Raw genomic sequence first — 17,911 nt, 5'->3', positions numbered from 1 at the left:
CTCAGCAGAGGTGTCAGGTATTCGGAAACAATCTTTCACTTCATCTGGATCACTGAACACATTATCATTCACAGGCAGAACTCTCTATAAGTTTACACTAACAAAGCTAGCTAATTGACCACCATGAAATAAGCCTAAGGGCTCAAGTGACAGAATAGTCACTGTGCTCTGAAAGATGAACTGCTGGGTATATCTCATGATAAGATAGACATGTTTAGAGACAGCATTCACTGCATTATGTGCAGTGACGATATACACAGTTGGAGATGTCCCTTAATGCTCAGTGCTGCTTTATACCTATTTCTCTAGAATCTCCTCTGGCCCTCTAAAATCATGTGAGAAAAGCTAACTGGAATAACACTCTGACAATGGTTATTGACCCTATGTGTAAGGGCCTGTGTCACATGTTATCAGATCACCTGGGACTGAGACCTGAGGGAAGAAGACACTAACAAAACACAGCTTATCCCCTGTTCTATCACATTTCTGTATTCATTTTATAGGCAATAAACATTAACAGTTACATTAGCCTTGCATTCAGCTCTTCTACGTCTCAAGATCCGAGAAGCTCCCAATGATATTCTTAAACTACATTCCCTGAAATTTGATCCCTTGATCATTCCTGACTTCCTTCACCTTATTGAAGGTGACTGTGCTATCAGCATCCTATTCCTTCATCTCTGCATATCTGTCACTATGTCTCTTTTCCTCTCTTACTTTTCCCCTCTTTAACAACTATTTATCTGACAAAGCTTTTGGTAACCTGTCCTAATCTCTTGTTTTTTTGGCGTTGTGTCATTTGTCTATCTGTTGATGATGCTCCTATTAAGCACTCCATTAAAAGTGCTACATAAATGCAAGCAGTTGTTGTTCTTGTAATAGGAACTAGAAGCTATTCAGATCGTTGAGTCTGTTCCAATATTCAAGTAGATAATGGTTGACTCAATCTCATTTACCCACTTTGATCTATGTCATTGATCCAATTGCCCAACAGAAATCTATTGATCTCTGTCTCAAAAATTTCATTGACCTCCAGAAGCCATATGGGGGTAAGAGTTAAAAAATGCCCTTTGTATCATGAAACCTTTGCTTGTGTCTCACACTCATTCTTTAACAGCCTAGAACTCCTTCCAAGTAGTAGTCTGGAGTGAGATGTGCGTGTCTTAAGCTGTCAACTTTACGTATTTCAACTCTGTTGGTGTGAGACACTGCAATTTGGGGCACATGTTAAAAAATTGTAAATTCCAAACGGTTGCAAAATATGGGAGCATGAACTTTCCTGATAGACAATCCTGCTGTACACAAGGAATGTATGCATGGGAATCTTTAACGCTCTGTGTCCTTGTTTCCTCCAGTCTGTTGTGTGCTTCTAAACCAGCTCATGAGTGAGACAACTGAGCCAACTGTAACAACAGCTAATTTTGGCACCCACCAATATATCATTTGAACCATCCCCTGTATTTAGGCTATGACTTTCTTTATGTAATCCCATGGAGAGTTTAAGCAGTGTGGTACTCACGCAGTTCATCGAAATGGGTTTGAATTCCCTCAGAGCCTGGAACAGAACACACAAGTCGAGCCTTCAGGAAGGTACTCCACTTGTTGACCAGACTGCGTTGACCACCAATGTCATTCTGGGAGAAACAAAAGAGCTGCATGAGCTGGGGTCTGCAAGAAGATACTGCATCCATTTAACACTGGTCATCCCTCTTTGTCCTCAGGCTGGTCATTCAGTCTGACCTTAGACTATAAGCAAGAATTTAAAGAGTTGGACATCTTGGAAAGGATTCTAAAATCTTAGCAGGAAAGCCAGTTCAAGCCCAGAAGTGCTTTACTGGAGGAATTCTAACTTTAATGAACTCAATAGGGTTCTGACCCAGGCGGATTGGAATCAAAGATTGGCAGGTAACATTGTTAATGGAGGTCTCTTGTGACGCAGTGATACCTCTGACCCAGGAGACCCGGGTTCAAGCCCCACCTGTTCCAAACATGTGTCATAATATCTTGTGGTTGGTTGGCTCATCAAGCTGGTTCGCTGTCCAACAGATCCTGCTGGGTAATGAAACGTTTGTGAAACAATGAACCAGCTCGGCGAGCCAAGAAACCACAACATCCAAAACCCGAGCTACAAATCTACTCTAAAACCTTAGTATCATAATATCTCTAAACAGATTGGTTAGAAAATGTCTAACACAGTAAATGAGCAAAGGGAAACGTTCAAAGAGGATATAGTTCAAGTAGAGACTGGACTCTTTCCCATGCAGTGGCAAGAAAGGGCTTCCAGAGTTAGACTGCCCTGGATGGCTGAAGATTTGGAGATCACAAAGAAACAGACAATCGAGACTTGTGATAATTGTCAGGTTCATAGATCAGCAGGGAAGCCACTAAATGCAAAAAAGAACAGGAGGCCAAAAAGCAAGGGCACAGTGAGCTTATCAGAACTGACTGTTGGGTAAAACAAAAGAGAACTTAAAAGTTTTTGTAAATATAAATAGTAAGTATGGTCATAGGACAGGCAAGATGTGGAGGCAAGGTGCATGGCTGAATTACTCAATGATTGCTTCGCATCAGCCAAGGAAAAGATGCTGCCAAGTTCTTTGTGAACAAGAAGGCAGTCCCAAATTACGGTGACACAAAAATAAACAAAACGGGAGTATTCAAAAGGCAGGTACTGTAGTACTCAAAGAGGAAAAGTCACTCAATCTGGATAGGCTGCATTCTAGGCTACTAAGGGAAGTCACAGTGGAAATTGCAGGGTCTTTGACCACAAACCTTCATTCGTGTTTAGATACAAGGGCAGTTCCAGAACACGGAAGGAATAGAAAATGATAGAGACTTGTTTAATCCAAAAATAGGGGAACAGATAAATTTGACAATTACAGACCAAACAGTCTAATGACGATGACAGGGATACTTTGAGAAGAAATAATCTTATCCAAAATTAATTAAGGTTTGGGAAACAAGGTTTTAATAAATGAAATTAAATGACAAATAATTCATGATAATTTTATTCGCTAAAAGCAACTTATGTTTGAACCATTTTTATTGGAGTTCTTTCAAAAGCTATGGGTGGAATGGGGGAACTGGGAGGTGATCTTATAGAAATGTGTAAAATTGCTAAGGGTACAGTTAGTAGTAAAACACAAAAGTTGCAACTGCAAAATGTGAATACAGATTGAACCTTGGAAGTTTAAAATGACTATCAATTCAGTTCTATCGACAAAGAGCCATCAAAACATTGAACAGACTTCTAGATAGAAACACCTGATCATAAATCACCTAATCCCTACAGTGTGGAAACAGGCCCTTCGGCCCAACAAGTCCACACCGACCCTCAGAGCATCCCACCCAGACCCAGCCCCCCATAACCCACATAATCTACACATCCCTGAACACTACGGGCAACTTAGCATGGCCAATCCACCTAGCCTGCACATCTTTAGACTGTGGGAGGAAACCAGAGCGCCCAGAGGAAACCCATGCAGAGAATATACAAACTCCACACAGACAGTCACCCAAGGGTGTAATCAAATCTGGGTTCCTGGCACTGTGAGGCAGCAGTGCTAACCATTGAGCCACCGTGCCGCCCCCTCTAATTAGTTGCACTGGTTGGGGGTGTGGGGTGAGTGGTGATATTGGATTGTTCTGAATGATGAGCTAGCATTGTTTTGGAGGATATCCCTCTTTTATGAGGATCATCCAATCTGATGAATTACAACACTCCTCGCTCGTCCTGATTAACTTTCAGAGTATCAAAAGGATTTGTATTATCTGGTTCCCTGACATTTGGCAATTATCAGCCACAAAACTCATTGTAAAGTGTGGGCTGTCATCACAAAGTCTTCAGGCTCAGCTGTAGAAGTGTGAATCAATCCACATGTTTTTTTCTATACAGTCTCTCTGGCTCACTACCGCTCAAATCTATTATCCCCTCACCTTACAAACCCGAGCCACTCTCGAGTAAATGACCTTCCCGTTGCCATTGTCCACTTCCTGAGCACGCTCAGTGAAAAATAAGTACACTTTGTCATCCTCTGCATTGCTGCTCTCCGCGATGGCATGGACCTTCACAAACCTAGGGTCTGAAGAGGAGCAGATGGAACTAAACCAAGTACAGAGCATGTGTTGGCACTTTCTACATGACCACAAAATCTCAACTGAGTCCATATCAACCAGCCAATCCAGAATTCAGCATAACTGAGATTCATTTTCTCCTTTTTGTAATCAAAGAAAAAAGACCAATTGTTCTTTTATCTGGCATTAACAGAATATGTTCAAAATCAACTGGAATACAGAATCTTAATATCCCTACAGTGTGGAAGCAGGCCGTTCAGCCCATCGAGTCCATGCCGACCCTCCAAACAGCATCCTACCCAGACCCACCCCATCCCGGTAACCCTGAATTTCCCTTCTCTAACCCACCTCGCCTGCACGTCCCTGGAGACGACAGGCAATTTAGCATGGCCAATCCATTCTAACCTGCATAGGTTTGGACTGAGGGAGGAAATTCAGAGCACCCAGAGGAAACTAACGCAGGCACGGGGAGAATGTGCAAACTCCACACAGAGAGTCGCCCAAAAGTGGAATCAAACCGGGGCCCCTGGCGCTGTGAGGCAGCAGTGCTAACCACTGAGCCATCGTGTGCCTGCAAAGTCACAGTGTCTACTCGTCTCACTCGGGTTAAAGTTGGAGGATCATACAGCAGAGAAGCAGGCTCCTCAGCTCATCATGACTGTCTTTGAAAAAGCCAATCAATTCGCCCCCACTCCCCTGCTCTTCCCCATTACACTGCAAAATGCCTCCCTTTGTCACAGCATTTATTTAATTTCCTTTGTGACTGAATATTTCCCCTTAGTAAAACAAGGGGTCCTTCCCTCACCCCAGAACTCTTAAGTTTCCGGCTGTGGATTCTAGGCAAGGCATTGAGCAACGCAGAGCTGGGAGACTGAATTGGTAAACTGACAGGATGGGTCTGATGCTGGGATTGGGAGTTTCACTCCAATCTGACCCTCACCTTGCAGCCACGTCGAGTCATATTGCTCAGTGCGGATCACACGACGATGTCCCAGACTACGGAAGAACGCCACATCCCGGCTCATGAAGTCAGAGGAAATTCCAGCGTATAGCTCGCCCTCTGGAAACAGAACCAGGATTCACCGTTTAGCTTAACATTTTCCTAGTGTGCCCTCCAAAACAAATGGCTGGGAAGGAAAAGGTATCACTCACTGCTCATCGCACCAGAACAGGGAGTGATAGGACCTATTAGAAACACAGACGCTCACAGAAAGGACCTGTGTAGGTCGGCGTTATCTGGTTAACACTTAGCACAGGTAAGCGTTCTCACAGTCTGTTACGACAAACACTTCTGATACACCACATCATTCTTAGCCTTTACAAACATACATATCAGAAGCAGGAGGATGCTATTCAAGCCCTCAAGCCTGAACTGCCAGTCAGGAGAATTGTTTGCAGCCTCAACTCCACTTTCCTGTCTGTGCCTCGTACCCTTTGTTAGTTTGGATTCTCCAATTCTGTCCTAAAATATTCAACGAATCCTTCGGACTAGCCTTTTCCTGAGACATGTTAGATTGCTGGTCATGGATCTTGACTGGAGGCTTCTGAACAACACTTAATGCTGTTAGCACGGAAAACCTTTCTCTGTGCTGTCGAATCAGATATGTCGGTGGCAGCACTTTTGCTTTTCAATCTGCATTTAAGCATATAATCTGACACTGGTGTACTGACTATGCTGAGGGAATGCTGCATTGGTAAAGGCTGGCTCTTCTTGTCAACGTAAGAGATCTCACTGAACCATTGAAAAAGAATAGGAGAGGCTCTCCCACTGTCGCAGCTATCATTCCCCCCTCAAAAGAACACAAACATAAACAGATTCAGCGTTCCACTTATTCTGCTTGTGGCAAACATATTAGATGCAGTGTTAGCATACACAAGAGTGAATTAATCAGTTCGGAAGAGCATTGAGACATCCAGAGGACGTATAAGGTACAATTTCAATATGAGGGCTGATTCTTCTGACCTTCTCATTCTGTAAGCGTCTATTTCATCAACTCATTCCTAAATAGCTGAAGCTGTAAAATACAAGGTGATGATAAGGCTTCGAGGGTTGAGCAATGTGCGGAGCACTATTTTAAATGCTCGGTGCATGCCCTTGTGGTAAAGAAATCCTGTGGGACTAATTTACTTAAACTGTTAACCTGTTCGATATGAAGCAGCCCAAACATAAATTGTAGATGAGTTCATTAAAGTAAACACAAAGTAGAAGAGCAATGTGGAGGGTAATGTTTGAGAGTGCAATTTGTTGAGCGCAGCAATGCAGAGGTGTTGGTCCAACTTTAATGAAGAGAGAGCAATTAGACCCTTCTTCTAATGCAAAATCGGCTGTGCCTTAACAGCATGATTGAGTATGATAGTGTTGTGGTTATGTTATTTGGACTAGAAGCCCAGAGACCTACAGTGTTGTTTTAAGCCATCTCTCATATTACACTATAACACATTTTTATTGTTTCTTCTAGCTGGTTTCATGATTGCTGTGGGAGTGAATGGTGGAATAGGTTACAAAGTATTGCAATCGGGGTGTTTGAAGAAAATTTATCTGACACTCCAATCCATAAATACCCAAGCAAAACCACAAAAATGGTATGTGGCCTCGCGTGCCTTCAAAGGTACATTTTCACCATAAAATTAGTTCCCAGCAACAACAACATCTGATTGAGGTAGCGCCCATTTGAACAATTCAAGAGGCTTCACAGGAGTAGAACTAGAAAAGGTAAACATTGACACCGAATCAAAGAAGGAGATATTGAGATCAGAAATCAAAAGCTAGATCAAGAAAATAGGAGCATCTTAAAACGAAGAGGTGGAGATAGGGTGATTCAAGGCAGAAGGCAAAAATTAAGGACATTACGTTGTAAAGAGGTGAAAAAAGTCGGGGATGTACAGAAGGTCACAATGGAGGAATGCAGTGACATCAGAGGCTGGGGAATAGGAGTCTGGGATTTGAAGAAATAGGGAGGGGTGAAACCATGGAGACCTTTGAAGACAAGGATGAGAATTTGTAAAGTTGATGCATTGTTCACACAAGTCATGATTAATGTAACAACGAAGTTCAAAGCTAAACATAAGATTAATGCTTTCAAGAGGGGTTGGGGTGGAGGGGAAAGGGACCAACATCCTTTCACCTCTAGAATTTGGATTTGAATCTAGCCAAAGCTGACGGGATCCTTGCTGGCTTTTTGAGGTTCAATGTGAAATGAGGCAGTCACTTCATTGTGATCACAGATCAACACCATTAAAGAGTCATACAGTGGCAAAGGAACTGGGAAACGTTGTTCGACACTCAATGACAGGTTCAATTAGTTTGCATGGACTCTCGAAAACAAGAGAGTGTTATTCACCCCGGTAAGGTACAGTAGTGAAACTAGCTGTCTGGAATCCAGGTTATGAATGAAGATTAAAGAATTTTGCCCTGTTTCTTTTTGAAAAGGAGACTTTGAGGTGATCTAATGGAGACTTCCAAGATTGGGAAAGGATGTTAACAATTTTAACATGCAAAACTGCTCAGTGGGTCCAAAAACTGCAGACTCAAGTTGCAGTTTAGGACCCCAAATAATTGTCTACTGTTGATCATTAATAGAGGGAAAGCGTGGGCTGGAGTTTGGCTGTGATGCCCCCAGAGTCAAATAGCTCTATCACTCTCGGTGTTAAGACTCCCCCATGAATCACGATCTGCCACAACACTCACCACTTTCGGGAGCAAATGTCCTCACAGGGTATGCATTTTGCAGTTCAGCACGGCTGAATAGGAGTCACAGGTTAAGTTGTTGTTCATTAACCTAACAGAGAAAAAGTGCCTCGCCTACAAAGCTCAGAATCTCTGCATTCACTGCTGCTGTGAGGGTTAAATTGGGAGCCATCTTGTGAGGTCACCAGTTCAGAAAGAGAGCAAACCAAACGCTCCTGTATATTCCAAAGAGGTGTGTGGCAGGAAAATAAAGATCAATTCTCCTCAGGAATGTGGAGCATTCCACACACAATGTACATATTCTGGACCGTATAGTCAAGAATGAATTTGTTAATCGTATAAATAAATCATACCTGCTGCTGACTGACCCCTGCAATGTTATGATTTGTTACTGTCTTCAAATATACATCAGGCAACTGGGCCATCCTGCTTGTTTAAACAGGACAGTGTGCTATTCATCAAAGTGTAAATTCTCCATTAGCCCTTGCCTCTGAACTGCCTGCAGCAGGCGGCCTGAATGTTTACACTCCATATGTTGTGTATAGCCTTCAGCGCCTGCATGTGTTTCAGAGACTCTTTTATCCCTGAAACAAATGAAAACAGATGCAGTTGCTGGAGCCCAGCATTAAGGCTCAAAGACAAATTTGTACCAAAAGCTGCATCCAATCATACCCCTTAATGAGGTTGGTCCCAGAGATGTGTGAGAGTTGTGGTAGGATGCACACAAAGACACCCACATAGAAGAGTGCATGCATGCACAGGCACGTGCATGTGTACACACCAACACGTGTATACACACAGAGAACCCAGCATGCTCAGACACATATACAGCCACCTGCAGGCTCCACAGTTGCATGTATCAACGTGAATGAATGTACATACAGGCATACGTACAAATGCTCAAATGCATGCACGGATGCATAGACCCGTACATAACAAATGCATAGCCATGTTCATGCATGTATAGACATGTCTATGCCTACGTGCACTCACAAAAACATTTGTGGACACACAATCACATGCACACACATATACATACTGGTGGTCCCTAGAACCGATAGGGCATTCCAGTACTAGTTCATTGATTAAGAGCACTCTCAGGCTCTTAAAAGATGCTTGGCACTCCCCTAACCGCACTACCTTGTAACAAGTCTGGCAGTGGAGCAGCCGTAGTGCTAATGCTTGGTACTTATAATCTGAAACATGCATCCTCAAAAACCTCATGATGCTCCATTCGATCTTAGGTGAGGCCACACCACTATTTCTGCTGTTATTGACAGTCCTGTCCCATGCCCAAGGTGCACATCCTTCAGCAAATTTGCTCTTGGCAAGGCTCACCACTAAAGCAGTTGATTGTAATCTTTCAGAAAGAGCTTCCCACTGTTCCGAGTGAGCCCTCCAAGCGTCACTAAATGTTAGTACATCATCAGAGTGTACCAAACAGTTAGTAATACCAACTACAATTTGACATTAGATAAAGCCATTTGACAGGGCCGATATTTCTTTAACTTGGTGAGCATAGGGATCCTGCCACTCACTCTTCAGCTAATCCATTTTAGCACTTCCCAACCTGTCCATCCAGGACAGGAATTGGGCAGGTCTGTACTGGCTACTGTATTCCCATTTCGGTAGTCTATGCAGAAGGCTCTCAAATGACTGGGGAACTCCAGCTGCTTTGTCTCTGCTCAGTCCGGTGGGTTTCCAACATGGATTGGATTTCTGCTTTCACCCGGGATTGCTTCTAGGCAATAAGGATCCTGTTTTATTGGAGGCAAATCTACATTGTGTGGAGCTAAAGTTGTACAACTCTTTACCAATATCTTTAAATTCTGTGAGCAGTCACATTAGGGTGCCTCGCCGTAAAAGCGTCAAAAATGAAAGCAAGGTATTTAATCTTGCTCATAGGTCGGTGTTAACTAACCAGGCTGTAGGAGGTTGAGTTTGGACAGCCTCCGACTGTCTACAACTTTGCTATCCTCATTGCCTTCCATTCCCCACCTTACTGTTTGACAGACTTGTACTTGTTTATCTCCATCCTGGCTGTCATATTGGTTCAGCATGTTGGTGTGACACAGCTGACTCTTCTCCCAACAGTCTCAGGTAAGAATCAAATAATTCACCTCTACTCTATATACACCACTGAAGCAAATTTCAGCGGCTCATCCTTTAAAGGTAATAAGATTAACAAGAAGTCCCCTGCTGCCTATTTTAGTGGCTATCCTTGAAGCTTTAAGGTGCTCCTGAGCTATGTCGCAGAATCTCATGAACTGCTCCCAGAACGCAGATAAGCAATTTGACATCGATGATTTATCCCTTTGCTCCAAGGACTTTCCCATGATCAGCTTCAGAACACATTTTCTTATGTCCACAAAGTAATTCAAAGGGACTATCAGCAGATGACTTGCTGGGTAAATCCAAGGTGACAAAGAGAAATCCCAGTCCTTTGTCCTAGTTAGGGGGTTTTTCAAAGCAGCACACCTGATCATCATTTTGAAAGTCTGGTGGTATAGTTTCAAAGCTCCTTGTGACTGTGGGTGGTAGGCTGTGTTTTACCGGTTATACCCAGACTGTCATAACTTTCTGAAAAACTTTAGACATAAAGTTGGCATTTTGATCCAACTGGAACTCAGTCAGTATCCAATTTGGGGTTCACTGCATTGGGAGAAATGGCTCTCAAGGGTAGGCCTCTGGGAATTCAGTAGCTACGGCAGCAATAGTGAGGATAGACTGGCATCTCCATTTGGCTTTTGGCAGGGACCCCATACGGTCTACCAACACCCTGCTAAATCATTCCCCAAACACTGGTATGGGAATTCGAGGCGGTGATTTGTGGAGGCATGGCCAGTAAAAACATTGACTGTTACGTGGGTGGATCTTCTGGATACCTAAATGCTCAGCTATGGGAATTTTGTGGGCTATCCTCAGTATAGCATGATGAAATGTGGTGGTATTGCAATCTGGTGAACTACTGTCCACTGCTTGTCTGTAGGTCTGTGAGGAAGTATGCAAAGAGTCATACATCATGGAAACAGATCCTTTGGTCCAACCCATCCACGCCGACCAAGTTTCCCAAATTAAACTAGTCCCATTTGTCTGCATTTGGCTCATGTCCTTCTAAACCTTTCCTATTCATTTACCTGTCCAAATATCCAAAGAAAACTAAAGGAAACAAGCTGATCAAGGGGACACCAACTCAGTTTCTCTACTCTTCCACTCTGAACCATTGACTTCCTCTGCAGTGATAAGAGATAAATAAGCAATAAATCAGGGATCAACCAAACGTCATATCATGGACCACAAAATTGCACAAGAAATACAGTTTTGTTTCCAGTTTTGAATTTGAGAGTGTGAAGGAGAGAGGAAGCTGATGAAAATGAAGTCTTCAGCAACCTAGTGAACAGCAGTTAAAAATCATTCTGGGAAGAGAAACATTTCAAATGTCATGCAAAACATTGCTGACTTCAACTTTTTATAATATTGGCCTTTCTCTAAATCAGGTTTCATACATTGCCTTGTCCAACATCAGATCAGGAACTAACAACTTCCACATCGGAAGCTCAATTTAGTATAGCAGCATTCTGGAACTCCTTTTGCTTTAGCTTTGCTCAGAGCAATTTGTGACAATGCATTCAACATTGGGTTGAAGATCCAGGGAAGACCTACTTATTATTTCCTTCTGGTCAGTTAAATCCCTGGAGAAAATAAGCATCAGACAGCCAAATGGCACAACCATATGTTAACAGTGCCAATTTGGCCTCCAATGATGTAATGTATTTTAGCCTTTGACCAGCACATTACACAGGAAGGAAAAATACACGGAATCATTTCCTGAAACTGCTCTGTCTTTTTGATCTCATGATGTCTTTCTCAGACTATTACCTTCAGCCTTGCCAAGTCATTTCCCAGAAGTAGCTAGACTCTGTCGACAGGGAAACTATGGCTGTTCTCCACAGTTAGCGACCCAGAAATCAGGTTCCATGCCACACGGACCCAAAGCTAAGGCACAGATACATATTCTTTGCAAATATGGTTCAATCAAACCGTGTCATTCAATGCACCGTCTGCTCAATAATCGTAGCTTATCCCAGCTAATGGGTTTGGGTAGTCCCTGTATCCCTAAGAATGATTATAGGTTTATCCACCTCACTTGAGGGGTAGAAAATTATTTTTTCCTTTCGGGGATCTTGCTCACTTCCCCTGCATCTACATCAATGTTTACTCGGCCTCACGACTGCAGTGCGAGCAGCAGGTTTGTCTGTCATGCCCTCTGTCGGGGCCCTTATCCTGTACTGTGCTCCACCATATCCTCAGGGCTTACCCTGTAACTTCTGGTAGCCAGTGCAAAGATGCCCCATCATGTTGCAATGGAAGCATCCAGGCCTCTTTGCATCACTTCCACCCTCAGCGCCTCCCTTTCTAGCAATAAGCAGGGGATTCCTTTCCATTCCCAGTCCCTTGTCTCTGACTGTCTGCCTACCTTTCGCTCTCCCACTTTCTATCATTGTCAGGTTTGTGAGGTGATGGTTAAAGAGGTTCCCTTGAAGTAATGGCTTGTGGACAAGCTGCCAGTCATCAGCTGGCTGGCCTTTGGAGTGTTTTGGTTTTCTCAGTGGGTTCTTATTGGTGTAGAGGCTGAACTTATAAATTCCTCCAGAAGGGTCGAAAAACTGAACTGGAGCAGGTTGATTGGAAGCACATTTTGGTGGATAAAAACAGTGGACGAAAAACGGGAGAATTTCAAAGGAGAGATGAATAGGGTGCCAGCTCGGTAGATATGCATGAGAAATAAGTACGGGCCATCCAAAGCTAGAAGTACCCTGGATGACTCATGATATTGATGAGAAAATAAGGAAGAAAAAAGAGACATATGGTGCATATCAGAATAACAATAGCAAAGAAATCAGGAATAGTATCTCAAATGGAGGAGAGAAGCAATGTGAAATATCAACTCTTTTGTTTTGCTCTCAACAGGTACTGCCTGATTTGCTCAGTGTTTCCAGAATTTGCTGTTTTCCTTTTTGGATTTGCCGGGTCAGGAATCACAAACTGGACCCTGACAGGTTGGAGAAGGAAAACTCAGGCCTCCACCCCTAACGTTTTGCCCCAAACAAAACCCCACCCCACCATCTACTCTGTGACAGTTCCCACAATGGGTCGAAAATTGTCTGGTGTGCAGCCCAAAGTTACGACCCCTTGGCCCTCACTTCGGGAAGGTACGCATGTTTCCAATCATTTCAGGCTCACCGTCCCGCATCTTAAGGGCTGGTCCCTTATTTTGTCACTTGTTCATGCTCTCCAAGGGATGTGTTTCCTCCTTTATTTCAATGGCACCCCTAGGGAGAATTGCATGAGAGTCTACTCTTGCCTTTGTCTCTGTTTTCCTTTGAGCACTGTGCCCAGTCGTGCCCCCCTTCAGGAGATGTTATGATGCTATGGTCACCAGCACCCACCCACTCAATTCCTCAGTCCCCTGACTGATGTGTCTCCTTTTTTTTAAATTTCCGAAGGGTTGGTCACCCTGCCACTACCCACTCAGCTGGATTTAAAATCCGGCCCATATGTGGCGAGCATTTCCCTGCCCCAGTGGTCAACTTGAGGTTTCCTTTGAAATCGGCAGAAATCCTTCCTATTGTGGCCAACTTCAAAGGGACCAAAGTAACAATGCACAAGGAGCTCCAAATCTTTAATTACAGACTCTGAGGGAAAACACTAGACTGGGAACTCGTGGCTAGCTGTAAACTTATTATTTGTTTCTGAAACAGAGCACATTTCAAAGTACATCCCAATTAAAATAAATCAGAAGATGTGGGACAAAATTACTACCATACAAGGACATCAGAGATTCAAACTGCTGATATTTCTTTTTTTCCTGGAGTCAAACCACAGTTCATCTGGTTACCTCCTGATTTTCCCACTTCATGTGACTCCAACGTAAAAGATTTTAACCTGAATTCAATTGAACTCCCCTGCCCTCGATCTTTGTAGTTCCCTCTTTTTAGTTTCCCTCTCCCTATTTCAACAACAACAATATGCATTTATGTAACACCTTTGATGAGAACGTTTCATGGGAGTGTAATGAGTTAAAATAAACACCAGGAGCATAAAGAGATAATAGGAAAGGCGATCAAGAGCTTGGACAAAGAGGTAAGTTTTCAGGAGCGTCTTTAAGTGAGGAGACAGTTAAGGACTCAGGGAGATTTGGAGAGAATTACAGATCCTGGGACTAAAAACACAAGCTCCAATGGTGAGGCAATAAAATCAGGCAAAAGGACAGAACTGGAGGTAGACAAAATTCCTCTGCTTGGATGAGTGAATCCAGAAGAAAACAGAATAATCTGAAAATAACAACCAGGTTGTTCAGAAGGGAAATCATATAAATTGGCTGTCACATTTTCCACATCACAACGGTGTCTATGCTTCAGAAGTAATTTATTGACTGTGAAGCAATTTGGAGTGCCCTGAGGTTATGAAAAGGATCTATTTAAATGCCTGTTCTGTCTTTCTATTAACCATGCAATGCAAACTGTAGTCTCACAGGACAGCAAGAGAAAGTGCTGTGATTGAACTGACAATGCCTGGAATTCTAAAGGGTTAGCGATAATGGGTTGACTTCTCCTTGTTTCACGGAGATGGCTTTAGAGGCAAGGGGTTGGGATTCCAGGAAATCAGCGGTAAACCCCGGGAAGGGTGCCTGTCTGATGTCATCCCTGAACGACTTTCCTGGGACAAGATGCTATGGGAATCATCAGCCCACTCCACACAGAGGCGGGCAGGTATTGAAGTCAAGGAAAGCCCCAATCAAAAGGCCATTTACCCCAGGGCTAGAATTTCCCCAGTCTTGCTCGGGCACTTCCTTTATTTCAGCTGAGAAAGGAGATGTACTTGAGTCTCTCTCCCCTTCAGCCATGCCCACTGCTCCCCAGAAGGCTGCATTCTGGACATTGATGCTCCTACCTGAGCCTCATTTCCCCCCGGTCAGTGTTCACGTCCTGAATTGTTCAGCAAACAGAGAAGCGTCTCAATAAAGTCTTTAAACATTGGACATAACAGAATGGAACAATTAATCTTGAGCATAAGCCGCTTTAAGTGAGGCGTGTGGTTTCAAGTCATTTTGAAGACCAGGTACCTCACCTGCATATGTGGGGCCTATCTGCCACCTCTAGAGCAGAAAGTGTGAGTACACCTGTAAATGGCACTTCCAACAGTGCAGCATTCCCTCAGTGCTGCGCTCAACTGTCAGCCTTGACCGTGTGCACAAATCTCTGGAATGGGCCTTAAACCTGCGACCTGCTGACACAGAAGCAATATGCTACCAACTGGCAACAGCTGTGATCCAAGATGTATGGTCTCCATTCCACATGTTCCATTGACACGTTGGTGTTCTGATCTTTGCTGACCTCTGTTCAATTCAAGTCGCCAGCATCACTCCACTTTGTCTGTTAGCCTCTCGCTAAAACTGGGTTAACCAGTTTGACCCTTTGGATACAAGGCTTTGAAATGCACATTTCTGAAGAAGGGTCCAGACCCGAAACATCAGCCTTCCTGCTCCTCTGATGCTGCTTGGCCCGCTGTGTCCATCCAGCTCTACACCGTGTTATCTCAGATTCTCCAGCATCGGCAGTTCCTACTATCTTTGAATTGCACAAGTTTTTTTTTGTATTTATTGCCTTTATTACATTTTGTAGTGTTTTCCTTTACTATGACAGTCACAACACGCACTTTGTGTGGTAAACTTCTCCAAGCGGCTTCGGAAGAATTGTCTAACAATAGTTGGCAGCGAGTCACAGTTGTCAAAAAGAGGTGAAAGAGGAAAGATTTAAAGAAAGTATTATAAAAGGAGAGGAAGGTGAAGGGATGGAGGGGTTTAGAGCGCGAATTCCAGAACTTAGGTGGCTATAGGCGCAACAGGTTTGGAATGCATTGAATAAATCTGACACTAGGCCGGAACTAGAGGAGCACAGAGATCTCAGAGGCTTGGGTGCTGCAGGAGATCACAGGGATAAAAAGAAATTGAAAGTGAAGGAAGCATCTCTCAATCCAAAATTAAATTTTTAACATGTCAAACCAACTAAGGTGGTGTTTGGCATGCTTGCCTTCATTGCTGATTATAGGATTTGGGAAGTCATGATGTGTTTGTACAGGACATTGGTGAAGCCTCTTCTGGAATACCGTGTCCAGTTCTGGTTGCCCCGTTACAGGAAGGATATTATTAAGCTGGCAGGTTTGAGTTATAAGGAAAGGCTGGATACGCTGGGACTTTCTTCACCCCTGTATAGGCAGTTGAGTGGTGACTTTATAGAGATTTATAAAATTATGAGAGGTACAGATAGAGATGTCTTTTCCCTAGGATGGGGGATTTCAAGACTTGGGGTCAAACTTTTAAGGTGAGAGAAGAGAGATTTAAAAACGACATGAGAGGCTTTTTTTTTACACAAAAGGGTGGTTACCATGTGGAATGAACTTTCTAAAGTGGTGAATGCAGGTACAGTTACAATGTTTAAAAGACACTGAGATAAGTTCATGAATAGGAAAGGCTTAGAGGGATATGGGTGAGGAGCAGGCAGGTGGGACTATTTTGTTTTGAGATTACATTTAGCATGGCCTTGTTGGACTGGAGCTTCTGTTTCCGTATTGTACAACTCTATGACAGGAGTGCATTGGCAATGTTACTGGAATACTAATCTAGATGCCCAGGTTAATGCTTTGGGCGTTCAAATACCACCACAGCAGCTAGAGGAAGTACAATTGAATTACAATTGAAATATAAAGCCAACCATGACAATTATCAGTGAGTGTTGTTAAAAATTAAAACACTTGTTTCGCTGCAAGGAAATGGCCCAGCAAACCACTCAGTTGAAGGGCAATTTGGGTGAGCCACTAATACCAGTGACACCCATATCCCACAACAGAGTAAAGGAACAACAACTTAGCCTGGAGCAATTCATTTCCATCCTGACTGAGTTCCGAGTCAGAAAGACAGCAGGCTCTGATGAACAGTTGCGTGCTGATCTGTCATCTGTCTTATTGTACCTCAGCCTCCTTGCATTCCTACCAGTCAGTGTCAACCACTATCCTCTTTCACTGGACTGCCATCTGTTCCAAAGATGCTGTTATTGGATTTATTTTTCAGAGTCACTAAGTTTCTCAATTTTAACTTTAAGAATAAGTGGCAAGTCAACAGAAGCCAGTTAAAAACTTATGCAGTAGATGTTGACCTTGTAAGCAAGCTAGTGCGAAACGGGTGAAAGCAAATGGACAATTCACTTTCTGTCTCTCATGTTGGCTTCAATGGAAATAAATTGTCTGGGGAGAGGTAAAATGGCTTGGCTTTGGCTTCACCCATTTTACTATATCCCACAGGATTCAGATCTGCCCCAAATAGTCCCATAAGAAGCCACATGTAAATTCAGTATTCAATTAGTACTGGAGTTGACAGCACAATGACAAGTCTACAAATTACTGCTGCTGATATTAACACTTGAATATTTAATACCGTCTGTCTGATATATCACTGATTTGAAATGAATAGAAGATTGCCTCAGCCAGAACTGCAGATGTCATGAATGCACCAAATGGCCGTGCACCCGAATTGCCAAAGTCATTTTGAGATGAAGGGGTGGTGAACAGACCATCAGCACAAACAAGCCAGCTGCGGTGAGATCAGCCTTAACAACAGATGCTGTGCGAGAGCCCAGAATAACAGCTCAGCCTGTCGCAGTGCCCAGAAACTGGAGCTCTGACTGAGATCATAATGCATGTCGAAACTAATTGCTGCTGGGGGTGCTTTTAGATTTCTCCGAGGATTTACACTGTTGATCTCAAAGAGCAAAGAAGGAGAGTTGTGAGCTGCAGTACACTAGGGAGCAGAGTTGCTTGCAATGTTGGGAATGGTGTCAGCTGGCAAGTCAGGTAGACTTGGTTAATGGGACGCAGTGGTGTCAAGTAAAGAAGCTACAGGTTACAGTGGCTCCCCAATATAACTCTGACACCCCAGCTGCATCATGATTAGGCATCCATACAGCAACATACATTTTTACATCACCCTTGACGTAATAACTCGTCTCAAGGCACAGGAACCTTAGGAAGCACAGTTGGACTTTGAGCTACGTATGGAAATTGTGGAGCAGTTCTTTTCAAGCATGATAGATG

The 17,911-nt window shown here is 43.4% G+C and overlaps 1 protein-coding gene across 2 annotated transcripts in view; it reads right to left on the bottom strand.

The window, feature by feature from the left end:
* sema3h (sema domain, immunoglobulin domain (Ig), short basic domain, secreted, (semaphorin) 3H) overlaps positions 1-17,911 on the bottom strand; it is a 152,952-nt gene that overhangs the window by 36,889 nt on the left and 98,152 nt on the right. For both annotated transcript variants that reach the window (XM_048606598.1, XM_048606599.1), the window contains exons 6-8: positions 5,015-5,134; positions 3,937-4,082; positions 1,520-1,634 (exon numbers count right to left, since the gene is read on the bottom strand). In XM_048606598.1, the coding sequence (XP_048462555.1) occupies positions 1,520-1,634; positions 3,937-4,082; positions 5,015-5,134 (381 nt within the window). The remainder of the gene's footprint in view (positions 1-1,519; positions 1,635-3,936; positions 4,083-5,014; positions 5,135-17,911) is intronic.

The sequence above is a fragment of the Rhincodon typus genome, chromosome 16 (assembly GCF_021869965.1).
Source record: "Rhincodon typus isolate 14 chromosome 16, sRhiTyp1.1, whole genome shotgun sequence".
NCBI classification, from domain to species: domain Eukaryota; kingdom Metazoa; phylum Chordata; class Chondrichthyes; order Orectolobiformes; family Rhincodontidae; genus Rhincodon; species Rhincodon typus.
Note: the sequence above shows the minus strand (reverse complement) of the source record. Positions and strands in the feature narration are given on the sequence as shown.